Source organism: Panthera leo, chromosome C2 (genome assembly GCF_018350215.1).
Source record: "Panthera leo isolate Ple1 chromosome C2, P.leo_Ple1_pat1.1, whole genome shotgun sequence".
In the NCBI taxonomy this organism is placed as follows: Eukaryota; Metazoa; Chordata; class Mammalia; order Carnivora; family Felidae; genus Panthera; species Panthera leo.
In genome coordinates, this window is record NC_056687.1 from 112,849,900 (window position 1) to 112,876,598 (window position 26,699).

At 39.2% G+C, this 26,699-nt stretch overlaps 3 protein-coding genes across 28 annotated transcripts in view; 2 read left to right on the forward strand and 1 right to left on the reverse strand.

The window, feature by feature from the left end:
* The window catches only part of P2RY14 (purinergic receptor P2Y14), a 56,355-nt gene extending 49,941 nt beyond the window's left edge, over nt 1-6,414 (forward strand). For all 6 annotated transcript variants that reach the window (XM_042903248.1, XM_042903249.1, XM_042903247.1 and 3 more), the window contains 2 exons: nt 332-455; nt 4,272-6,414. In XM_042903248.1, the coding sequence (XP_042759182.1) occupies nt 4,295-5,317 (1,023 nt within the window). In that variant the 5' untranslated portion in view covers nt 332-455; nt 4,272-4,294 and the 3' untranslated portion in view covers nt 5,318-6,414. The remainder of the gene's footprint in view (nt 1-331; nt 456-4,271) is intronic.
* MED12L (mediator complex subunit 12L) overlaps nt 1-26,699 on the reverse strand; it is a 333,748-nt gene that overhangs the window by 200,405 nt on the left and 106,644 nt on the right. The gene's annotated exons all lie outside the window — the stretch shown is intronic.
* On the forward strand, nt 17,979-24,622 carry GPR171 (G protein-coupled receptor 171). The gene is made up of 2 exons (XM_042903257.1): nt 17,979-18,074; nt 23,129-24,622. The coding sequence occupies exon 2, from the start codon at nt 23,188-23,190 to the stop codon at nt 24,145-24,147; it is 960 nt and encodes a 319-aa protein (XP_042759191.1). The 5' UTR covers nt 17,979-18,074; nt 23,129-23,187; the 3' UTR covers nt 24,148-24,622.

Sequence of the window (26,699 nt, forward strand, 5' to 3'; positions counted from 1 at the left end):
CAGCTAAAATAATCAATTATTAACTTCAGGAATCTGATGAACTGATTTGAGCATCTGTGTCTGTGGGCGGGGGGGGGGGGGGGGGGGGGACCAGTAACTAAGAACACTGTCTATCCAACACTCTCAAGAGTAAGTTTTCCCCAAAAGTTCATACCAATATTCGTCAACACTGACAACCAAGACCTATACTGCACAAGAAATACACATGTTGTAATATTTCGTAATTATCCAAGCTGAATTTTAAAAAGTACATTGCTACCATACGTACTTCTCTAATAAAAACACTTTGGTATTCACTCAATTAATTCTCCATTTTGCTCTCACCATACAGGATCATTAGGGAAGGAACACCTTGGCCACTTCAAGATGACAAGCACACACTGGACTACACTGCTTCATTGACAGGAAGCCTCCTATTCTACCAGCGCCCCCACCACGCCAAAAAAAATTTTAAGGTAACTGAAAAAATTCTCTAGTATTATCCACAAGTTTGTTAATTTCACACAAATTATGAATAATTCCTCTTCTCCAGAAAAAGAAGAATTATGGCACATAATTAGGAGGGTGGTCCGTATGTAAGAGAGATATGGGTCGAGGTGTATAGGTACACAATAGAGGAGTAATGAACCTCAGGCCGATTAAGCATGTTTTTATTAAGGTGCATGTTTCTGGAGTGAGCATTACTTTGTATGGCCTGTATCGACTATATTCCGCCCAAAGAGAGAGCCCAAAGGTTAAATGTAATTCTCTGCACTTTGAAAATACTTAAAGTACCACAATCCTCAGACCCTACATTGCACTAAGGAACAAGGGCACTCACTTTAAATTAGTATGAATTTGTAGCACTTGACATTCTAGCTGTGCAGAAAAATGGAGAAAAAGCAATTCATGTGCTATTATTACACATTAATAGCTATCTTTTGGTCTCATAAATCCCATTCCTCCATGTTCTTTAATTATGTTACCAAAGACCCAATTGATGATATAAACTAAAACATTTCATTCCATTTCATGGTCCTTTACCTGGATTTGTGAGCCAAGGAAGAGCCTTACCTACGAGAAGCTGAAGACATACTCTTAAGCGTCCCTTTTTGAAAAGTTCTACCACATATAGAAATCTTTCTTCAACGTAGTCTCAAGAATTTATGGAGCAGTGCTTACGTTCTTGAAGCTTTCAGTACAGAAATTCGAGATAAAACTCAAAAGTAACTCCAGCCAGGCGCAAGGCTGGCTGCACCTCCACAAACTGGCTCACTAGAGCACCCACTTCTTGGCTAATCACCATCCTTTCCCCCTTTGTTCTTCCTTTGCATATCTCTCATCTTTAACAGGCTGCGACAAGCTGCTTAGAAATAGTGAACCTTCCAAGAGCCTGGGACAGGAAAGGAAGAGTAGGTGGGCTACACCAAGACAAAGACATTCTTTGTTTTCTTTTTGATTCACTTGGTTCTTACTTTTGCATCATTGTATAAAATCAGCATCTATATATGACTATTTCCTCCATTTATGAAATGATTTGAAGTTTCGGTAGGTCCCATCATCAACACACTAAATCATCTCTACACTAAAGAGAAGGAGAGGAGATTGGACAGATGTTAAAAGGTCAATTGATACAGGTCCCTGTTATGATCTTGTCCTGTTTTCATCCAACACATATTCCTATCTTTTGGGCTCAGCATGTAATTGTCCTCACTTCCTGTAGATGCCTCAGATAGCTCTATTTTCACACATCTTTCAATCTATCACTGTACAGAAGCCTGGCTGAGACCAAAAACAGTAAAACATTCAGCTGGAGAACACAATGCCCTAAGAATAACACTGCTGCTAAAGAAAAATATTTAAGAGCTTAGATTATCTTTGGTTTACTTTCGGCTCATTACTCATGTGGAGTGTCCCTCTGTCTCTACTGTGTCTAACTAGTAACAATGCAGGCAACAGTGATAGTGTTTTTCCCCACCCATCACATGTCAAATCTTTCCATCCTAAAACAAAGACTCTTACCTGTGATTCCTTCAAAACAGGCCAGAATAGGAAGAAGGTGTCTGCAGGGAAAGACCCAAGCAAGCCTTAAGTATTCACTCGCTTTCAGAAGGCTTCCTTGCTCTAGAAGTCTATCTGGGTCAGTCATACTCTTCCATCAACCTCGAAGTGACGAGGGGTGCAGGGAGACAATGATGTACAACACAAGGGCATAATATGCTCAGATTCTCAACACATTCAGGATTCTAAAAAAAAATTTTTTTTTAACGTTTATTTATTTTTGAGACAGAGAGAGACAGAGCATGAATGGGGGAGGGTCAGAGAGAGGGAGACACAGAATCTGAAACAGGCTCCAGGCTCTGAGCTGTCAGCACAGAGCCCGACGCAGGGCTCGAACTCACGGACCGCGAGATTATGACCTGAGCCGAAGTCGGCTGCTTAACCAACTGAGCCACCCAGGCGCCCCAACACATTCAGGATTCTAAGAACACAGTTCTGGACCCATGACATGAGGCTATCAGGAGACAAGACAAACTATTTAGTAGACAAACTCCTTGCCACAGTGGACATTTAAAAATAGAAAATGTGGCCCCTTTGCTTACTATCTAAAATTCAAAACAGGCTACAGAAGACTGATGGGAAGCATAGGACTACAAACTATTATGATCAGAGCCAAGGGTGGCATGCATGAAGTAAGAGCACACAGAAGCAAGGTGTTCTTGTGTAAGAAGTAGCACACAAAGTTTGCATACGACTGTTTTATTTGGAATGTGACTGAATTTCATATTCCACATTTCTAAATTTGACTTTCTCACACTTCCTTAATTTTACTGACAACACTCTTCACTCACTGTGTTTGAAACGCTGTACTGGGCTCCAGGAATACAAAGATGAACAAGATACATTCTCTGATCTCAAGGGACCCATCATCCTCCACAATCATTCTTTCCCACGATCCCTGACTACCTGTACATTTCTTAAGAGTAGGGATTCATGTCTTCAATTCCCAGATTGCATGTTCTTTTATTTCACAAATATTTTAACTATCTAATGTCCTAAATATAATGCTAGGAACACAATGGTAAAAAAAAAAAAAAAATAATAACACGATCTCCCTATGAAGGGGCTTACCGTAACAGAAGAAAGAAAGAAACAGACGGAGAAATCAGTGTTGAGATGGGAGAAAGGCACAGAGCTAGGAGCACACATACAAAAGGAGTATAACGCACTCTGACCAAAGCATAGGAAGACAACGTTTTCTAAAGGAAGTGACATCCAAGCCTAGCTGCAGGGATGAAGAGAAGTTAACATGCCAAGAAGGTAGCAAAAAGGTTTTCCACAGAAATGAAAGTTTGTGCAAAGGTCCAAGGTCAAAGAAATCATGGAACTCATGGCTGAGAGTGGAGAAAGCCAAGGTGAGACCAAGAAGGGACTTCAGTGGGTCAGCATTAAAGAGTTAGGACTTTATCCTGAGGCCAAAGAATGACCACAGAACAGTTTCCAGCAGGGTGTTGATAAATATGTAGAATGGACTCGGCATTTTTTTTTTTTTTTTTTTTTTTTTTTTGGAATTTTTGGTTGCACAAAAATTTGGAGTTCAAGCCCCATGTTGGGTTCCATGCGGGAAGGGGAGGGGAGGGGAGGGGAGGGGAGGGGAGGGGAGGGGAGGAAGTAAAGGAAAAAAATGAAACAGATTCTCTGTCTTTACAGTTTTGTTACTTTAATTTTTTTAATGTTTATTTACTTTTAAGAGAGAAGGAGAGGGAGAGAGACAGAGACAGAATGCAAGTGGGGGAGGAGCAAAGAGAGAGGGAGGCACAGAATCCAAAGCAGGCTCCAGGCTCTGAGCCATCAGCACAGAGCCCGATGCGCGGCTCGAAAAGATCATGACCTGGGCCAAAGCTGGATGCTTATCCTACTGAACCATCCAGGCGCCTCAGTTTTGTTACTTTTTGAGCCTTTATTTAAATGAGTACTTTCTCAAACTTTGGAGTTTTAAAAGGAACTTTTACCATTTTAGGGGAACATTGATTCCATTACCTACAGTTCTCAGACTATCCTGCTTCTCCATTTTCCTTTCCTGTCATCTGTATACTCTAGTCTTCCCTTTCTAAAATGAAAGTAGAGAAGAAGGGAAGGAGGGAACGAGGAAGGCGTGTCTGATGCAGAGCTAACACTTAATTTCAAGAACACAACAGGTTTGACTATATCCGCTGGCCTTTATTATTTGGCAAATTATTTATTAGATGCTGTAAGTCCCTTCTGAGTGACTACTTCGCATTGCTTTCCAGGCCTCCCCTGCAGAAGCTACAGAATGATAAATTCCACCACCACACAACCTCCGAACGAGGCCTGCTCCCGGAACACTCTCATAACTCAGATCATCATTCCCGTGCTATACTTGGCGGTCTTTGTCGCGGGGATCCTGCTCAATGGTGTCTCTGCATGGATATTCTTTTACGTGTCCAGCTCCAAGAGTTTCATTGTCTATCTCAAGAACATTGTTGTGGCTGACTTTCTGATGAGCCTGACTTTTCCCTTCAAGATTCTTGGGGATTCGGGCCTGGGACCCTGGCAGATAAACATGTTCGTGTGCAGGGTCTCAGCTGTGCTGTTTTACGTCAACATGTATGTCAGCATCGTGTTCTTTGGGCTCATCAGCTTTGACAGGTATTATAAAATTGTAAAGCCTCTTTTGACTTCTTTCATCCATTCAGTAAATTACAGCAAACTTCTGTCAGTCACGGTGTGGGTGCTCATGCTCCTTCTGGCTGTCCCCAACATTATCCTGACCAACCAGAAAGCGAGGAACGGGAAGGCTATGAGTATAAAATGTGTAGAGCTTAAAAACGAACTGGGACTTAAGTGGCACAAGGCATCAAACTACATCTTTGTGGGCATCTTCTGGATTGTGTTTCTTTTGTTGGTCATTTTCTACACTGCTATCACGAGGAAAATCTTTAAGTCCCACCTGAAATCCAGAAGGAATTCCATTTCGGTCAAGAAGAAATCTAGCCGCAATATATTCAGCATCATGTTCGTATTTTTTGTCTGTTTTGTGCCTTACCACATTGCCAGAATCCCCTACACGCAGAGCCAGACAGAAGCTCATTACAGCTGCCGGTCAAAAGAAATTTTGCTCTACGTAAAAGAATTCACTCTAGTACTGTCAGCTGCAAATGTATGCCTAGACCCTATTATTTATTTCTTTCTATGCCAGCCATTTAGAGAAATCTTATGTAAGAAACTGCACATCCCATTAAAAGCTCAGTCTGACGCAGAAACTTCTAAAACCAAAAGAGGAAATACAATGCATGAAAGCACAGACACTCTGTGAATTCCCACCTCCTTTCAAAAAGAATCCATGTACACATTTTGCAGTCTTCAGTTACATACGAATACAAAAGAAACACGTCCATGCAACTAAGTATCATCTCTATGCATTACTATTCAATTTAGTATAATAATAAAAACAAAATATAAGTTCCCCTGCTTTTATAACAGCAAAGAAAAAAGTAATACATGCATTGTTCAATTTTATTCCATCAAAACAGAAGTTTTCAATGTATAATCACTCGTCTCGTCAGTTAATGTAGAAGTTTAAATAGCATAAAGAAAATAGGAAGCAATCAAGACAATTCACTGGGGCGTGTTCCTTCCCTAAATACAAGAATTTAACTTATGTGTTTTTTTTTCACCAGGGTTACTAAAGACCAACCTAAAAGCAGGCAGAGTTTGATAAAGAACTGGAGACCTGTTTGGAGTGAAAAAGTCAAATTTTCTCTGATTTCACTTAGGAAATTCCCTACTGATTTATCTCCTAGCATTTCAAAGGGAAGTTGATATAAATTCTGTTCTTTGCAGTAAAAACAAAATGTAACACTTTGATAACATTTTGAAGATGATAATAAGATACATTCTGAATGTTTTGTATCAAGACTTATTAAGCTACGTCTTGAGCATGCATTTCTGGTGTTAAAATATTTTTAAGTGGACTCTATTAAAGGAAACTGGCTATTGGTATATGTTGCCAGCAACTTTCCCTATCGAATGCTATGGAGGAAAAAAAAAATGATGACCAGGACAAAGACACAGACACAGACACACACATACAAACACACACACACACACACACACACACACAGCATGTACATACACACATACATCGAGGGACAGGGGAAACAGTTTTCTTTGAAAGCAACAGGACTTGAAAAAAAAGGACAATCTAAAATTTGCAATTTTGAGTGAGAAATTACACATAAAATGAAAATTTGTGACATTTTCTGAAAAGGAGATGGATTTAAAGTATGTAGATAAGGGATATGGTTGCTGGCTTGTGAGTTAGCAAAACTAAATTCTTTCTCTGCTCTTAACTGCCTAGAAGACATCCAGCCCATCTTCCAAATGTTATTCTCAAACATTTTTGTAAGCCATGTATATACACTTTTTTGCTTTACTGTATATGTACTAATAAAAATATTCTCAATAGTATCAGGATTTTTTCCTTAAAACCTAAGGTATGAAAAACAGTATCTGGATTTTTTTCCTTAAAACCTAAGGTATGAAAAACAATGCCAAATTATTTCACAGTCAAGACATGGGTGGTTTCTTTAATATGCTCAATTACACATGAAGAAAGGAAGACAGGGGCACTTGGGTGGCTCAGTCGGTTAAGCGTCTGACTTTGGCTCAGGTCATGATCTCACGGTTCATAAGTTCAAGCCCCGTGTCGGGCTCTGTGATGACAGCTCGGAGCCTGGAGCCTACTTCAGATCTGTGTGTGTCTCTCTCTCTCTCTCTCTCTCTCTCTCTCTCTCTCTCTCTCTCTTCCCCTCCCCCACTTGCACTCTGTCTCTCTCTCTCTCTCTCTCTCTCTCTCTCAAAAATAAACAAATATTAAAAAAATAAAAGTTAAGAAAAAAACTACAAAGACAGTTACATAGAGAATTAAAACTTTTATTTGCCACTTTTTCAAAATTAGTATTTCATATGCTCTGGGACCTCCTCAGATTTTAAGAAAAACTCAGAAAGTACCTCTTAAATTCTTCTTCAAGAACTAGGAAGGTTTTCACTCTCTGTGTCCACCTTCCACCCTCATAAAAACTCCCTGCTCCTAACTCTGGGTCAAATATCCTCTAAAGAGAACAAAATCACCAACCTATGATAAACATGCTTGGAAAAGTTAAACCCGCTATATATGTTTGGCTAACTACATCTGCAAAGAAACTGGCTGTGTTTATTCTTCACAATTTCCAAAAGCCGGGACAAACTAGTAAACACTGGTGGTTTTACCATGCCCCCCAGTGGGCCACCGGAGAAAATGAAAGCAAAGAAGAAACTGAGTAGCACCAAGTAATTAATGCCTTTGTTACCACTGTGCTAAAGTAGATGGGCAATGTGGAAATGGAGCTTTTTCAGGAAACAACGTGGGAGCCAGGTAAGGATACAGTAAAGCAACCATTGATTTAACAGTTACTGCTTATCAGGTCCAGAATTACAATAAAAAACATGGTAGAGCAAGGTCAACAGTGGGTGAACACAGACACTTCCTTTTTTTTTTAATTTGCTATGGAACAATTTGTTTCTTTTCTGTAGCTAGCTTATAATAGTGTTTAAGATACGTATTCATCACAGAGAAGGTAAAAACAACATTTAACCGTATTGTCGAAGCAGTGCTCTGGAAAGGTTAAAGTATTTTAAAAAGCGGCATTATGGGAAAGGAAAGCCACACTTTGTTAAAGTGGTTCTTTTGCGGGGATGTCCTGTCAGGAAATGGTGATGCTCACGTCACTAGCATCTTGCAGAGAATTGATGAGCAAAAGGTAGTAAGAGCTGTGACCGCTGAAGGCAGTGCTGCACCAGTTCTCTCCCCACCCCCACCCACATACCTCACAGTGTGGTTTACCCATAAGGAAATCTCGTGTCACTCTAGGGAGATGATCTGCTATGAATGATAGTATCTTTGGTATTTTCTGTATTAACAAAAATCCTTTTTTCTTCTTCTTCTTGTCCAGAGTCAAAGGAGACAGGTAGCAGCACTAGGAATAAGGACAGAATGGAGAACTAATGGCACATACTTTCCTGTCATCCTCAAGCAGAAACAGAAATTAGCGTAAGGGTGTTTTCTAAAATTTCTGAGTTAATCTTCTAGGTGAAGCCAATTCAGAATTTTTTCATTTGCAGGTGACCTAAAAATACAACTAAAATTGGACTTCTGCAATAAAAAGAGATTCACTGGCTGACAGACTAAATGTCCCAAAGTTGCGGGTATGGTTTTATTGAAGGGCTGATGTGGGGCCTCTGCTGATGTCACCAAGGCTGGGTTTATACCATTTTTCCAGCCACTTTCCATGGTGTTAGTTTCAACTCACAGGAAGCTGTGGGCTCTTCTGTGTGTGTGTGGTAGTAAAACAAAAGCAGCACTACTAGACTATCTCTTCAGAGCCAGTCCTCCAGAGAATTTCTACAAACATCTAGTACTTGCTCTCAGGGGGTCATACGGGCTCATGTTCCACCCCAACCTGGAGACAGTGGGGTCAGACACACATGCTGGTTATCAGTCATGGTCTGAGCCTCCCATCAGGGGCAGAGCGGGCACTGTGACAGCATATGAGCAAGAACTGGATAAAGTGACTTTCTCAAAGGAAAAGTCTCACTTTCACCGCCAGGAAAACAGAGTCTGGAGGCTGAGGAGATAACTAACAGGTGAGCACCACTGGGGGCAGGCAGACTTTTGTAAGCAAGCATTCCAGGACACATGCATCTCAGTGAGCACCTTTCATGGGTCATCTTAGGTGCTCGTGCTCTCTTTGTTTCTTGGTTCTTATCACAAAGGTTTCTTTTACGTTTAAAAAAATACTTCATGCAGCTGTGTCAATTATGCATCACAACGGAACCGCAGTTTGGTTAAAATGTGAGAAATCCTCTCAGTGCGAGATTTTTAGTCAAAGTCAAGAGCCACTTTTTTTTTTTTAATTTTTTTTTTAACGTTTATTTATTTTTGAGACAGAGAGAGACAGAGCATGAACGGGGGAGGGTCAGACAGAGAGGGAGACACAGAATCTGAAACAGGCTCCAGGCTCTGAGCTGTCAGCACAGAGCCCCGACGCAGGGCTCGAACTCACGGAGTGCAAGATCATGACCTGAGCCGAAGTCGGCTGCTCAACTGACTGAGCCACCCAGGCGCCCCAAGAGCCACTTTTGAACACCTTTCTATTAGATTTCAGCGGTAGCATATTCGATCCACAGGTGTGTTTTCTTTTTAATTGCTCCCCTAACAATGAAAACTTTTGTGACTTTGTATCTCTTCAAAACATGGGGAAACAATCCGCTGGAGCTAAGAGCCTATTACAAGCCTTTCTTGGGGACACACAAGCTCTCAGCTCTCAACTCACTATCATCCACAGCTTTCTCCAAGTTCTACTTTTTCTGAAAACCGAGTGTATGTTGCCTTCTTTTCCACCACAGGCACCTGAGTTTATAAGCTGCCCTGGGTCCCCTAAGCACTTGAGGCCTTGCTCTACAGAAAGACCTGGAAAATGTTCCCCGTTGCCCAGGTGCACTCCAAAGAAGTTTCAGAGTTGACAGGAAATATAGGAAGCCACGCCACTTCTATCTCCCACCTCCAGTAGAAACTGGGGTGTAAGCGTGAAAAGCAGTATTACAAAAATAGGCCCGTCTCAACAACAATGACATATATGAAAAGTATTTTCATTGACAAAGTTCATGAGACTACTTGCTACCTCTTGAAGGTGCTCCTTGTATAAGTGTGACTTCTCTCAGGGTCGAAATGAAGATCTCCTCATGACCCATCCTAACCCACTTCCCAAATATTACCCCCCTGCTTTGGGGACCCGAAACGCAAGACTCTGGACCCAGGGCCATCTTGTTCTACCTCCACCTCCAGATGTCACCAGCTCTAACCCACGTATCAGGGGAAGCACAGAATTATACACCTTCCTCCTTCTCTCCCAGATCCCAGGTCACTGGAGAACTGCTAAACTTCCACCCAAACTGCCTGGTAAAGTCCTAAGGGCTTACTGTCCCAATATTCCATCTTCTGACATAAAAGGATATCAAAACATGGCTCTCATCATCCCCAGACAACACTCCACACTACTTAACATGATTTGACAATCCCTTTTCTAAACTAAAAGCTTCTCTACATTTAACTAGTAGTTTTCAAGCTATTAATTATTTACATTCTACTTTTTTTTAACATTTATTTTTGACAGAGAGAGAGAGAGAAAACCAGCATAAGTGGGGGAGGGGCAGAGAGAGAGAAGAGACAGAGGATCCAAAGCAGGCTCTGTGCTGACAGCAGTGAGCCTGATGTGGGATTCAAACTCAAGACCTGAGATGAAGCTGGACGCTTAACCAACTGACCCACCCATGTGCCTCTACATCCTACTTTTTACACCACAGCTTTCTGAAGGACCACTAACTCTCTGACATTTACTAATTAAAATGAGAAGTTAATCTTCATTTGTTTTGAATGAAAGGCCAATTTCAACTCCGTATTAAATTCACCTTCTAGTTTAAAAACCAATCCCACTATTAATAAAAAAACAAAAGACAGAAAACTTGCAATGCCATGGCCAAATGTATCTTATCTGGTTGATACTATGAAAGTAATTAGATGAATAAAATAGAAAATGCTATTTTTTAATAGGAAAACCAGGACTTCCACCAACATTATTCAAAGTAAGGGCTCCTTAAGTGTTGATAAAATTACATTCAGAGTGCCCTGGTTACTGCACAGCAAAAGAAACCATCAACAAAACCAATGGCAATCTACTGAATGTAAGAAAATATTTGCAAACAATATACCCAAAAAGGGATTTGTATCCAAAATAAAGAATTTATAAAATCCAACACCAGAAAACACGACTAAAAAATGGACTGAATACCCATTTTTCCAAAGAAGACGTACGATGGCCAACAGACACGTGAAAAAGATGCTCAACACCACTGCTCATTAAAAGAATGCAAATCAAAAGAACAACGAAGGGGGAGGAGGAGGGACACTTGGGTGGATCAGTCAGTTATGTGTCTGGCTTCAGTTCAGGTCATGATCTCACAGTTCATGAGTTCGAGCCCTGCGTCGGGCTTTGTGTTGACAGCTCGGAGCCTGGAGCCTGCTTTGGATTCTGTGACTCTCTCTCTCTGTGCCCCTCCCCTGCTCATGCTCTGTCTACGTCTCTCAAAAGATAAAATATTTTTTTTAATTAAAAAAAAAAAAAGAACAATGAAGGGACACCTTGGTGTCACAGTCGGTTAAGCATTCAACTCCTGATTTCAGTTCAGGTCATGATCTCAGAGTTGTGGGAATGAGCCACCACAGTGGGTTCCATGTTGACAGTGCAGAGCCTGCTTGGGATTCTCTCCCTCCTCCTCTCTCTGCTCCTCTCCTGCTTGCACTCTCTCTCTCAAAATAAACTTTTTTTAAAAAGAGAAGAAAATGGCAAGTGTTGGCAAAGATGTGGCGAAAAAGGAATCCTCATGCACTGTTGGTGGGAACGTAAATTGGTGCAGCCACTGTGAAAACAGTACAAGTTTCCTTTAAAAAATTAGAAACAGAAATGCCGTATGATCCAGTAATACCACTACTGAGAACTTACTCAAAGAAAATGAAAACTAATTTGAAAAGGCATATACACCCTATATTTATTGCAGCGTCATTTACGTTAGCCAATATATGAAAGCAACCAAAGCATACATCCACAGATGAATGGATAAAGATGACATGGCGTATATATACAATGGAGTATTACTTAGCCATAAAAAGGAATGATATTTTGCCATTTGCAACAACATGTATAGACCTAGGGAGTATTAAGCTAAGTGAAGTCAGACAAGACGACAAATAACATATGATTTCACTTATATGTGCAATCCAAAAAACAAATGAGCACACAAACAGAAGCAAAAGCAGAATGTCCTGGTGATGACTGATGAAGCACTGAAGAATGTCTAATATCTAAAACAGAAGGAGTAAAATAAAGAGCAATCTATACTTCATCAAATAATGAGGTAGCAGTAAAAACATAGTAAGCCAACACTCAAACTCGCCTTTCTACTTTCTACCTACATCAAAGCAGGCCCTCTCCTCAGACTTCCCTAGCCGGAGCTGAAACCGCAGTCTGTTCCCCTCCCAGCCCTACACCACAGCCCCACGCCATACTTCTGCAATGGTTCCAAGCTCCCATCCCTTCCCATCCATCTCACTGCAGCTCCTCATTGCTTCTCACTCAAAATGACCACAATCAGCCCCTACTTGGTTTTTTGCCTTCCGCTTTCTCACCTAACCCTATGGAATCCAAAGCCCTCAGACTTACTGAGCGTATTTACTGAGCTCTCCACTGTTAATGAAGCACCCAAGATCAACCACAGTGATCCAAGATTTGGTCTCAGCCTTTTCCTAACGTGGATCCTCCTCAGGTTCTCCAAGCACCCAGACTGCCCGAGAGTCAGCTAACACACCGGCCTACATCTCAGTCATCTGTACCACCCCCATGCCTGACACCACATCCTCACTCCTCAGAAGCATCTCTTTACCTCACCTCAGGACTGTAGTGCCTGGATTCCTATGGGTTCTAACAGCACCACTGCAGGATCTCTGCATATTCCATTATCACCCTCTCTACTCTGTAACCTTCTAAACAAATACTCTCTAGCATGGGAGCTAAGGGGGAAGCATGCAGTCAGTAAATGTTTGTTGGAGGGTCTCCTGGGTGGCTCAGTTGGTTAAGCGTCCGACTTCAGCTTAGGTCATGATCTCACAGCTCCTGAGTTCGAGCCCCACATCGGGCTCTGTACTGACAGCTTAGAGCCTGGACCCGGCTTCGGATGCCATGATTCTCTCCCTTTCTGCTCCTGCCCTGCTCATGCTCTCTGTCTCTCAAAAATAAACATTAAACAAGTTTTTAATAAAAATATTAACATAAAAAAATATTTGTTGGAATTTTCCTTAAGTACTTGATCAAAAAGCACAGACTCGCATGGCAAGGGATAGGGAGAATTTCTCCAGGAGAACCTTCTCTTGGAAAGTAACAACAGAGTTTGTAAAATGTATTCTGAGCTTTGAAAACATTACTCACAACTTCTTAAGAAATGGACCATAACCACTTAAGGGGGGAAAAAATGAACTTCAGTGACTAAAAAGAAACAAGATAACCTTTAAAAGTTCTTTCTTAGGGATTTCCCCTTATTAATTATTTCATATCCATGAATCAAATCTCCCAGTTAGACCTCACAAGTGAAACATAAACGGACTGTAAGCTGACCCACTAACACTGTATAGTCAATAAAAAGGGAGAAAAACAAAACGACAGGCAAGGGGAATGAGTATACTCAGCTACTTTTTTTTTTTTTTTTTTTTTAGATTTTTTAAAAGCTGATTTAATACCATGTTAAGAATCATGTATGTTTTTTTCTATATTAATCCATATGTTGTTCTATGAACACTCAGATCCTTTCACATTTTTTTCTATGCAAAATCCTATTTTGCATTTTTTTTATTTTTTATTTTTTAAAATTTACATGCAAATTAGCTAGCATATAGTGCAACAATGATTTCAGGAGTAGATTCCTTGATACTCCTTACCCATTTGGCCCATCCCCCCTCCCACAACCCCTCCAGTAACCTTCAGTTTGTTCTCCATATTTATGAGTCTCTTCCGTTTTGTCCCCCTCCATTTTTATATTATTTTTGTTTCCCTTCCCTTATGTTCATCTGTTTTGTCTCTTAAAGTCCTCATATGGGTGAAGTCATATGACTTTTCTCTCTAATTTTACTTAGCATAATACCCTCCAGTTCCATCCACGTAGTTGCAAATGGCAAGACTTCATTCTTTTTGATTGCTGAGTAATACTCCATTGTGTGTAGATATGTGTGTGTGTGTGTGTGTATACACACACACACACATACCAAATCTTTTTTCTCCATTCATCCATCAATGGACATTTGGGCTCTTTCCATACTTTGACTATTGTTGATAGTGCTGCTATAAACATGGGGGTGCATGTGTCCCTTTGAAATGGCACACCTGTATCCCTTGGATAAATGCCTAGTAGTGCAATTGCTGAGCGTAGGGTAGTTCTATTTTTAGTTTTTTGAGGAACCTCCATACTGTTTTTCCAGAGTGGCTGCACCAGCTTATATTCCCATCAGCTACTCTTATAATTGAGTTCACATTCCTCAAACACTGTCGCTTTTAAAACATTTCCAGCTTTTACTATTTCATTAAAGAGGGAAAACAGAGTTTAAGTAATACAGAAACAGCCACATGTTAGAAGTTCTGTATTCTATACCTCGGTTTTAAAAGTACTCTTATCGGGGCACCTGAGCACCTGGGGAGCTCAGTCAGTTAAGTGTCTTACTCTTGATTTCGGCTCAGGTCATGTTAGCTTTTTAAGATCCCTGTTTGGGATCCCCTCCCTCCTTACCTCCTCTCCTCTCTCTCTCTCTCTCTCTCCTTCTCTCTCTCTCACTCACTCACTCCCCCTCCTCTGTTCATGCACACGTTTGTGCTCTCTCTCAAAATAAATAAATACACATTTTAAAAATAAAGTACTCTTGTCTAATCACATTCATCGCTCTCAGACTGAAAGCTGCCAGTCTCAGTGAGAGTCAGGGGAAAAAAAGTCTGAACTTTTTTGGGGAAAAATGTCCCCTTTGGGAAAGGGAACTATGTACTTTTAAAAAGTTTCAAAATGCAACCCTAAAGCACAGTGGTTCCAGAGAGAAGGTAGACAGGGAGCCCCACACCCTGAAGGAGAAATATCTTGATCACCAGCATTTCTTAATTGAGGAACAGCCCCTTGCCCAAAGATCAAAAAAATACTTTGGGATGCAAACTACTTCGAGTTGAGAACATCCTCAGTTGCAAACTCTGAAATTCAGCAGCACCTGAATTCAAAAAGTTGGGAACACTGAGGGGGGCAGAGGGGCAGGGGGCAGCTGGAAGGACATGCCAGACTCCTGTGTAACCACTGTTGCCCAACATTTTCATTTAAGAAGCATATGAAGGGCCAGGACCCTGAAGTCTAACTGTGCAGCTTTGGGCAAGGCCTTAGTTTCCCCACCTGTAAAGTGAGGACTCTCCTAAGATCTCATGGATTTCTTTGGAGCAAATAAGCTCTCAGACCCGTGTCTGGCTGTGGCAGTGACTACCTACTCAACATTCATTTTCCCCTTCCTTATTAGCTCCAAAGGGCTACTGTGCTATGTTTAAAAAAGAAAATTTAAGAATGTTAAGCATGAAAAATGACACTTCTACCAAAAGACTGCTTGATATTTGTGTTTGATAAGATCAAAGGCATGATTTGTGTGCCTGGGGGAGCTGACTACAATAAAAATTTTCTATCTCAACTTGTGCAGCAATTTTGTTCTGATTTTTTTTTGTAACATTTATTTTTGTGAGACACAGAGAGAGACAGAGCGTGAGCAGGGGAGGAGCAGAGAGAGACAGAGACACAGAATCTGAAGCAGGCTCAAGGCTCCCAGCAGTCAGCACAGAGCCTGACGCGGGGCTCGAACCCACAAACTGGGGATTGTGACTTCAGCCAAAGTCGGACACTTAACCGATGCAGCCACCTAGGTGCCCCTTGCTTTTTATTTTAAACAACAAAATATCCATTAAAGTAAACAGTAAAGTGACCAGTCACTTCTTCAAAAGTACTTGCCATGACCAACGTAAGGAAAAAATAACTTCACCACACTTGTCCCTACTTGGGTTTCTGAAATACTGGTTTAGTGATGACCTCTAATTTCCCAGAACACTAACAAAATACACTCTGACAAACATTTGTCCTTAATGAAACAGATAAAGAAGTAACTTCTAGAAATTCACATGGAACTCATGTTAAAAACAAAAACAAAACAGGGACGGTAGCCACAAAAAAGTATATTTCCACTCTGAATAAACTTCCACAAAATATCATGTTACCTCAACCTCATTCTCAAAAGGAAGAACATGGTTCAGTTTCACTATTAAAAGTTTGGTTGCTCACCATTCCAAAAAGGAAACAGAACAACTGAGAACAAGGGTACTTCAGTTCGTTTAGATCTGGAAATCCAGACACAAAAGCTGTGGCCTTAGACTTTTAATAATAGTTGAACAGACTTCTAAATTCTGTCTTTACCCCCAAAGTGGACAGGAAAGTAAACATAGATAAGCATTCCTTAAAAAAAGGAAAAAGAAGCTTCACTACCAAAAACCGTTCATTCCAGTTTTGCTTCCCACCTTGTTAGTACCATTCACCACTCAGGTGGTGGCCAGCCCCATGTCACCAAATTCTCTCCATCCCACCCTCTCTGGACCCCAGCGAATATAAACCCTGAGCCTAACTGCCCACTTACTGGACTCTGCAAGGGCGCCTCTTCTGACATGTATTTTCAGTGAGTCCTATCCAACAACATTGAACACAAATCATAAAAGACGGATTGTTTCCCAGCATTGTTATGATGAAAGTTAACGTTGGTTCTTAAGATGTAGGATTTTTTCATCTGATTTATAAGTGAATATATGTAAAAAGTTTTCTTTTGCAAAGTGATTATGATAACAGTGGTAATAATTATTACTGATATTCATATTAATCATCGTTATCACTACATGAATTTGGAAAAACACCAGAAAATGTGAGACAAACAGCCACTATCATCATAAGCATCCTTACATTGTTGTGTTTTGTTGTTTTGTTTCAAAAGTTCCCTTAAACTCTCCCCAAATTCTCTAACTTAACATCTCATTTAGTATCTTGAGAGATCTTTTCTTTTTGAAAGTGAATACCGAAAGGGATTCATTTTGGATTCTGGAGAGGTTTCTTTTTCTTTTTTCTTTTTTTTTTTAATCTGGAAAACTAATAATTAGGAGAAAAAGAGACAAAATCAAAGCAACTACCAGAGCAATAAAGCAACACTAGAAAATCAGACCCTAATTGATGAAGAAATGGCTTTGCACTTTGGACAAGCAGACTTAGAGCTCCAGAAAATAAGGTTGACATATGAGGTCAAAACCTACCTTTATTCAAAGCAGATAACCTAGCAAAGCCACTTGATGATGTGGATGAGATAGTGACTTTTTTTTAGGTCCCTCACCACGATGAGCTCCATTCCGACACTCAGTGAGCACGTGCTCACCACAAGCAGAATAAGCATCTAACCAAACAATTTAAATGCACAGGAAATGCACAGGAAGGTCCTATTACATACAATGTACTGATCACTAAATACCTGTCTCAATGCATTAAGCTGTTGGGCCCAAACTGACAACTACTCCTGGCAGGCCTACTCTTTTAACTTAGAAAAACAGATCCAGTATATCCTTGAATGAAAAAATTAAACCATACAACAGTATGCACAATATAATAACACATTAGATGGGTGTACATACACATAGAATTTTTAAATCTGTACCAAAATTTGTGTCAATTTATATACCAAAAATTTTAAGAGTAATTATCTCTGTGCATATAATTTTCTTCTTCTGTTTATTTCCAGATTTTTCTACAATGACCAAAAAATAAAACATGAACTTTAACAGACTATGTCATATGACATCTTTTTGTTGTTTATTAATAAATGTCTCAGCAGAATCCCAACTACAATTGTTTTAATCCCAACTACAATTAACTTCCAAAGGCTGATGAGTATCAGAAATTTGGCTTCAAGATCTAATATATTTAACTTACAGCCCCTTTCAAGGCACAAAAAGTGATGTTCTTTCATATCATTATGAGGGAAAACACATCTTGGGTGCTTAAGGAAAAAAAACAAAAAACTGTTAGGTACTACAATGGACAAGTAAAAATCTTTCCTCTAGCAGAATACACAAATCTGAATTGCTTCAGAAAGCATACACAAAATTGACAAGAACCTCTTTGGGAGACTTTCATAGAGTTAAACTATTTACAAACCACAGTTTCATCTACGTCAATATGCAACACTTTAAAACCACACGAAAAGGAAAGGAAAATTTTAGTACAGCCAACGTTCGCGCAATGAAGCTGCTACTGCTGAGGCCAGGCCAACAGCTCATGCTTCTGTGAAGACCTGCAAGGAGCCCGCAGTGGCTCAGAGACTATCCCCCCAGGTAGGTCTCTTTAAATACTCGGTATGTTCAAGTATCTTTTGGTAGAAAGGGAAGCTATGATTTTCAAAGCTTAAAATGTTTAAGTTGGAAATGCCTACATATAATAAGGCTGCTGTGTAAGAAGGCACCCATTATTAAACTCTAAATAGATTCTCACTATGAACTTTCCTCTATCTGATGACCCCAGCCATCCGTCTCAAAAAAAAAAAAAAAAAAAAAAAAAAGTTAATTTATACAAAACTGAATACTTACCTACAGGTGAACATAACTATTCAGTAAATCAACATTACATTTTATGATGGACAAACACCATGTTGTAGGCTGTACAACAGGGTACAACGGGTCTTAAAAGGACTTTCCTCCGCAAACATTATAATAGGTAATTTCAAGAACGTTCTATTGTGACATTCATTTTTTAAAAAAAATGTAATGAGTTTATTTATTTTCTAAGCAATGGGCACTCTATCTAAACAAAGGAGCCACTTGAAATCTTTTCTTTGCTGTAGTACCTCTGCGTACCTCAAATTTCCACAGGGTAAATAATTGGTTTACGAAATAATTGTCAAGCGCCTGGTTTTCTAATTTGTGATAAATAACACAGAATGTTATTATAGTATAATTAGACCTCTAATCAACATACCAAAACTTTTAAATGACAACATGTGTTTTTCATTGCAATCTAGACTGAGGTTCATGAAAACCAAGTACAAAGCACGTGATTCTCCAGCATCATCAAATAAATAGTTACACTCTAATTATTTTTAAATAAATTACCCATAGGCAGTATGGGTGGATGGCCAGTTCTAGTTACAGAGAATATTAATATATTCATCTATGAAATGAGACTTTTTTGTATAAATCATATTAGCAACAGGAACGCTTTAAAAAAAAATATTGTGTTAACTGTTATTATATAACATTTGAAATACAAGAGCATAAGCCAAAATCCTAACACCCGGTAAAGGAATAATGAGCAAAGTTGGGAGACAGAGACAAAGATCAATTTATCCCAACACTAGCTTTGGACCCAGAGAAGGAAAGGATGCTCAGAGTGCCAAGGTTCAAATAAACAGTAACTATCAAAAATTAGAGTCCTTGCCATCTGCAACTACATGGATGGAACTGGAGGGTATTATGCTAAGCAAAATTAGTCAGAGAAAGACAAATATCATATGACTTCACTCATATGAGGACCTTAAGAGACAAAACAGATGAACCTAAGGGAAGGGAAACAAAAATAATATAAAAACAGGGATGGGGACAAAACAGAAGAGACTCTTAAATATGGAGAACAAACAGAGGGTTACTGGAGGGGTTGTGGGAAGGGGGATGGGCTAAATGGGTAAGGGGCATTAAGGAATCCACTCCTGAAATCATTGTTGCACTATATGCTAATTTGGATGTAAATTTAAAAAAATAAAATTAAAAAAGAAATATCAGAGTCCTAAGAAGTCAGTGAAGCCTGTAGGAGACTGCAGACATGAAGAACTTACTCCAGGCATTTTAAGGTAGGAAGGATTTGGACATAGCAAGGATAAGGGCAGAAAGCCTAGAATATGAGCAACATGGTCAGATTCTAGCCTGTTCTCACAAGCTGGAAAACCCTGAGCAATACCCAAGTGTCAGAACTCAGTGTCCTCAACTGATCTGGGACTTGGACTAGACGCTATCATTAAAGGTTCCCTCCATCCTTAAAGTCCTATGATCCCCCAAATTTTATCACAACTAAAAGTACAAAGGCAAGAAGGAGCAGGTCACAGAGTAGCGATCCCACACATCTAGAGAATTGGGATAAAGACTGTAGGGATGGCTTGAAGCAGCTAGGTCATAGGAACTTTGAAAGTAAGGGAGGTTTAGATTTAAAAGATAGAATGTAGGTTTGTTTTTTAAATATAAATATAAATATAAATATAAATATAAATATAAATATAAATATAAATATAAATATAAATATAAATATAGTGTGTGTATATATATATGGTGTGTGTGTGTGTGTGTGTGTGTGTGTATACTAAAAAGAAACATCAAAATACTTAAAGTCTAAATTTCCTTTATTAGTATTCAGGGAAAAAGTTAAGAATGATATTTTATTTCTGCTCTTTTATATGAAAATTGCTTAAAATAGAGTTCCTGCCACATAGTAAGCACTTAGTAAGGCTGGCTCGATAATAATAGTCATTATCATCATCGCTATCATCATCATTACTCTTATTGAGAGTTCTAGAGTAGTTTTGAACATAGCTTCTGAGATCAGACTTCTGAGTTAGAATCCTGGGTCTATAATTTAACAGCTATATAACCCTGGGTGTTACTTGACCTTGTTGTGCCTCAGTATTCTCATATGTAAAGTAGGGATAATAACACCAACATGACAGGAATGATGAAAGGTAAAGTACTTAGCTCAGTACCAGACACCAAGTAAGTACTCAATTATTTTCACTGAGTTTAGTACAGAATGAATTATCCATGAACTCTGAAGTCCTATGGCAAGTAGGAAAAGAAGGACATGTACCCTTTTAAATGACATTTTATAAAGTTTCATATACATCTGCCTTGTCAGTCTGCTTGTAGACTGTTTCATCCCAAGATGTACACAGTGGATCATTAAATAATTAGGAGAATTAAGGATCAGAAAGACTTCAAAAATTTTTGTTTTTTTACCTTTTTTTTTTTTTTTTTTTTTTGAGGGAGAGAATTCCAAGCAGGCTCCATGCTGTCAGAGTCCAATGTGGGGCTCAATCTCACAAACCCTAAGATCATGACCTGAGCCAAAATCAAGAGTTGGATGCCCAACTGACTGAGCCTCCCGGGCACCTCTGTTGTTTTACTTTTAAATGGAGGTTTCAGAGAATGGGCTTATTTGGACTTTTTAGCCACTGTACTTATTATTTGCTTTTTTTAAGAAGTTGTGTATCGGTTTTTTTTCTGCTAAAACACAAAATCTTCTGGTCTTTGAAACAAAAGGCAGGTGTTTACTATGTATGAGGAGCTTGCACACCAGAATCAGCACTAGAGAGATGTACCTATGGCACTAAGAGCATTAATTTTGACCAGGTCAGAGGGAGTAAATGAAGCCCAAATGGTTTAACTTGCACTTATCAACCTCCAATTGTTCCAGGAGAAGGAACAATTCCCTCCAGGAATGTGGAGGGAATACGTCATGATTTCAGCATTATCAGTGTCAATCACAATGGTCCTAAGAACATGTCCTACACTTTTCAAACCCTACAATGAAAGAAAAAAGAAAACACTCAAGTATGATAGATGTTTTCATGCTAACATAACTGAGCTTCTCCTTGAAAATTCTGTAACCAATGATCATATATTCTTGTTCTAGAAGTCTTTAAAGCTTTTAATGCATTGTCTAATTTCTCAAAAACACTGACAAACGGGCGCCTGGATGGCTTAATAGGTTAAGCATCTGACTTCTGCTCAGGTCATGATCTCGCAGTCCATGAGTTCGAGCCCTGTATCAGGCTCTATGCTGACAGCTCAGAGCCTGGAGCCTGCTTCTGATTCTGTGTCTCCCTCTCTCTCTGCCTCTCCCCCGCTCATGCTCTGTCTCTGTCTCAAGAATAAACAAACATTAAAAATAATTTTTTAAAAAAAGCACTGACACAGAAACATCCATACAAGCACGGTTTAATAGAACTAGGACACAAACCAGAAAGATACTTTAGAATGATCTAGTACCTGCATTACAAAAGCAAAAATAAACAGGAGAAATTAATTTTAATAACATACTTAACCTAATACATCAAAAATACCATTTCAACATATGCTTAATATAAAAATATTGAGATTTTATTAACTGTACTATTTGTATACAATAGTGAAATTTTACTACTTGTAATGTTTTTTATAATATCTCCTAAAACATCTTTAAAACCCAGTGTGTATTTTGCATTCACAGCACATGTCAATCTGAAATGGCCACGTTTCAATTGCTCAATAGTCCCATGTGGCTACATAGTGGACATCACAAGGTCTATGTCATTAGGAAACTGAGTAAGGGAATAGAAAGGAGTAAGCATCAATTCAAGACCAGACTCTAACCCTTCAACTCTTTCTGCTAAAAAGAAAAATGAAATGCAATTTTGACTGTGAAAATGTTCTAGTAGATGACACAACGAAGGGCCTACTTTCAAAGTAACTCCCTCTAAATTTCAGTACAATTTTCTGTCACCCATTACTTCCCCTCTCAGCCTACATTCCTCCAGCATGAAGAGCTCTTGTCAATTTACGAAAAAAGCAGGCCAGGAAGCTCAGTGAAACCTCTCCAGGCTCAGCCACAACCGAACAACGTTACCTTCATTTCCTTTCTTTGTTTCTCAGAATTTCAGTTCACTTACCTCCTCCGCAAACTAACTTCCAACGCAACTGGTAGCAAAAGAACTACCGGAATACAAAAGTGTGATGTCAAAAATATCCCTTCTAGGGGCGCCTGACCGGCTTGATTGGTAAAGTGAACAACTCTTGATCTCAGGGTTGTGAGTTTGAGCCCCATGTTGGGTGTCGAAGTTACTTAAAAATAAAATCTTAAGGGATGCCTGGGCAGCTCAGTCAGTTAAGAGACTGACTCTGTATTTCGGCTCAGGTCATGATCTTGGAGTTCATGAGTTGTAGCCCACCACCCCCACCCCACAGGGCTCCATACTGACAATGCAGAGCCTGCTTGGGACTCTCTCTTTATCCCTCTCTCTGCCCCTCCCTTGCTTGTGCTCCCAGTCAGTCACGCTCGCTTGCTTTCTGAAAATAAATAAACTTAAATCATTAGTCTCTTTATGAAAATAAATAAAAATAAATTCTTAACGAAAATCCCTTCTAGAAGCAAACATACATGGGAATTCCAAAATCATGAAATCACACCATGGAAAACCCAGGCTTCCTCACAATCTCAGACGTTCCCACCAGTCACACAATCTAGTAAGTTCACCAATAAAATTTCCTATAAGAATTAGAAAAATTGTAACCTAGCATTGTGAATATAGATGTTTTAACAGAAAATAGTCGCTAATTTTAATTACTAACGTCCCTACCATTTTTTTAAACAGATTCTTCGGATTTTTTTTTTTTTTTTTTTTTTGAAGAGTCATCCTTCCTTTCCCTCAAGATGACAAACAGTTCTCTCTTCTGCCCAGTTTACACAGGTCTGGAGCCGTTCACCTATTTTTTTTATTTAGTTTTTCTTGTTGGAATTATCGGAAGTGGTTTTGCAACCTGGGCTTTCATACAGAACAACACAAATCACAGGTGTGTAAGCATATACTTAATTAACTTGCTTACAGCTGATTTCCTGCTCACTCTGGCATTACCAGTGAAAATCGTTGTTGACTTGGGTGTGGCACCCTGGAAGCTGAAGATATTTCACTGCCAAGTGACAGCCTGCCTCATCTACATTAATATGTACTTATCAATTATCTTCTTAGCATTTGTCAGTATTGATCGTTGTCTTCAGTTGACGTACAGCTCTAAGATTTATCGGATACAAGAACCTGGATTTGCCAAAATGATATCGACTGTGGTGTGGCTAATGGTCCTTCTTATAATGGTGCCCAACATGATAATTCCCATCAAAGACATTGAGGAGAAGCCAAATGTGGGATGCATGGAATTCAAAAAGGAGTTTGGAAGAAACTGGCATTTGCTGACCAATTTCATATGTGTAGCAATATTTTTAAATTTCTCAGCCATCATTTTAATATCTAACTGCCTTGTAATTCGACAACTCTACAGAAACAAAGATAATGAAAATTATCTATATGTGAAAAGGGCCCTCATCAACATACTTTTAGTGACTACAGGCTACATCATATGCTTTGTTCCGTATCACATTGTCCGAATCCCATACACCCTCAGCCAGACAGAAGTAATATCTGACTGCCCAACCAGGATTTCACTCTTCAAAGCCAAAGAGGCCACGCTGCTCCTGGCAGTGTCGAACCTGTGTTTTGATCCTATCCTGTACTACCATCTTTCAAAAGCATTCCGCCTAAAAGTAACCAAGACTTTTGCTTCACATAAGGAGACCAAGACTCCAAAAGAAAAATCAAGTGGTGAGAGCAGTGCATAAAATATGGGATTTTTCATGCTATCACTTCCTGTCTCAGTGACAGTAAGTATTGGGAAAGAGAAGGGATAGCCTAAGTAAAAGACAGCTACCATATGTGGCCTGCTTTACTCAGAAACTGTTTCTAAATGTAAATCGAGCAGCACCCTTGTGGTGCTTAAACCACGTTCATACAAAACCAAAACAAAAAACCTAAAAAGTACTGCTGAACCAACACAACACCTTGCATTATCCTTGAAACCTAAAAAAGTTTTATGACACAGACTCAGAGTCATTCATGAAGTATCCATTTGAATATTGGGAACTGACTTCTTGATAGAAATATGCAAAATGATCTCCACGTAAGATGCCAGAAAGCCCTTTGGCAACACGATTTAAAACCATTTAGATCATACTAAATAAAATCCAGCTGATCTTTACATGAAACCACTTGTGCCTGATTTATTTTTAGTCCATCATCCAGCTCACTACTCCAATTTTTAAGATCTAATGGTTTTTCTAAAACAATAACTAAAACTGTTTATTTCGAAAAAGGCTTGAAAATACATGGATAGTTTTCGATGTACTATATATACTCATATTCTCATAGATTATAAAGATTTTCTAATGTTAGCAATGACAACTTCAGTGACTTCTTATTTTCATTTTGTAGTAACATGAAATATTACCCCATAACATTTCCAAGCACGGTGTTAAACTATACTAACTGCTGAAACTACTGTTTTGGAACTAGAAACTCACATCAAAGGTACGGAAAAACAGCACTAGTCAAATGGCCTTAAAATAGACATGCCAGATCCACATAGCAAGGCCTTCTTAGGAACACAACACGTGCTGGGCTGACTGGTGCCAGGTCTGAGACTGACCCCACGTGGGGCCAACAGTTTAAAGAATTGGTGACTCCAGCTCTCAGGGTCACAATCCTTAGATCAAATTCTCTAGACTGCAAGTAATGCAGAAAGAATTCAATAGATGGTATTAAATAAAAGATTTAGGAAAAAGAAGATTGAAAAGTTTAGATAACCAGACTTGAGACTATGTGGGGTTTTTTTCTCATTTCAAGAGCAAAAGCCCAACTTTTACAACAATTACAACAATTGGTAATACATTTGTACTAGCTGCGGTGATTAATAAATGGTGTTCCTGGCAGCACTCTCGAGAGACAGAGAGCTCGCCCACTCTCACATCTCAAAAGTGTACTTTCGCTTTAATAAACTTTCCCATTTATGTTAAAAACAAAAACAAAAAAAGAAAGAAAGAAATGGTGTTCCTGGAAGCTAACAAAACAGGTTTCATTCCGGGGCTATTTTTAGTACCGCATTGAGAGGAATTATTTTCTGAAGCTTGAACCCAAGACAATTCCTGTGTACAATTTCAATATTCCCGGATTTTGAAGAGAATAATAAATGAGAAAATGCACAAAAGAAAATGTCTGTTACCCTTCTAACATGGTAAGTGCTGAACAAATTCTAGTTAGCTAGTGGTAATGACAGAACCCCGCACTGCATCACCTATCTGACATAAGGTGTAAAGGACACAATTATGTTACAGGCTGGTAGAATGGTGATACACTAAAACTTGTCCTTGTCAATAGTCTAACAACATGTTGTTACTGACAGGCAGATCAAGATATCATTCATATAGTCCTACATACAACTACTAGATTCTTTTCCTGAATCTTTTAGTCAAGGCCCTAGTAGTCTTCTCTCCTTGGTCGTCACTCACTAGGGCCACATCTTCAAGATCGGGGGCTAGAGGGAGGAGGCACACAATTTTTTTTCCCCAAGCACATTCTTATATTTTCCTCACATGCATAATAAGTTAGTCAAACTTTCCCTTTTTATTAAGAAAGAGAACCAGACTCTGTACAGCATTCCTAATGTCAATCTCACATTAGCATATATGTTCATTTTCCCCTTACTAATATTTTATTCTAAATGACACAGTAAAGGGAAGTCTAGGGCAACAGGTGATGGAAAGCTATTAATAAACTGTATCCAATGATATCAATTTTCTAGCAGTTCTTGTATGAATGCATTACAGTTGAATTCTATCATAATCCATCATGAGAGACATAATCACTGGAAATCATTCATGCTCCTTCCTCTAAGGAAGTGGACAGTCTTTAGAATGTTACATGGTGGGAATGACTGTGCAGCCAAGGATTACATGAACAACAGAATAAAGATGTCCATGTTTGGGTAGTGTCCTGCACACCCAGATGCAAGGAAGAGGAAGGCCAGCAAAGCTCCACTTACCCAAGAGAGAAACACAGAATCTTCAACTAGTTTCAGCCATTTTCATCATTTTGTCATATCTGCTCTATTACCCCTCACCCTTATATTTAAATTAACTTTTTAGTTTGGAATACTTTAAGATTTATAGAAAAGGTACACAGATGGTACAGAAAGTTCCCATATACCTTTCATGCAGTTTGCCCTAACGTTAATGCCTCATGTAACCATGATACGTTTGCCAAAAGTAGGAAATTAACATTGGTGCATTAACGGTTAACCAAACTCCAGACTTCCATATACTGCCTAACCCCACTCTTG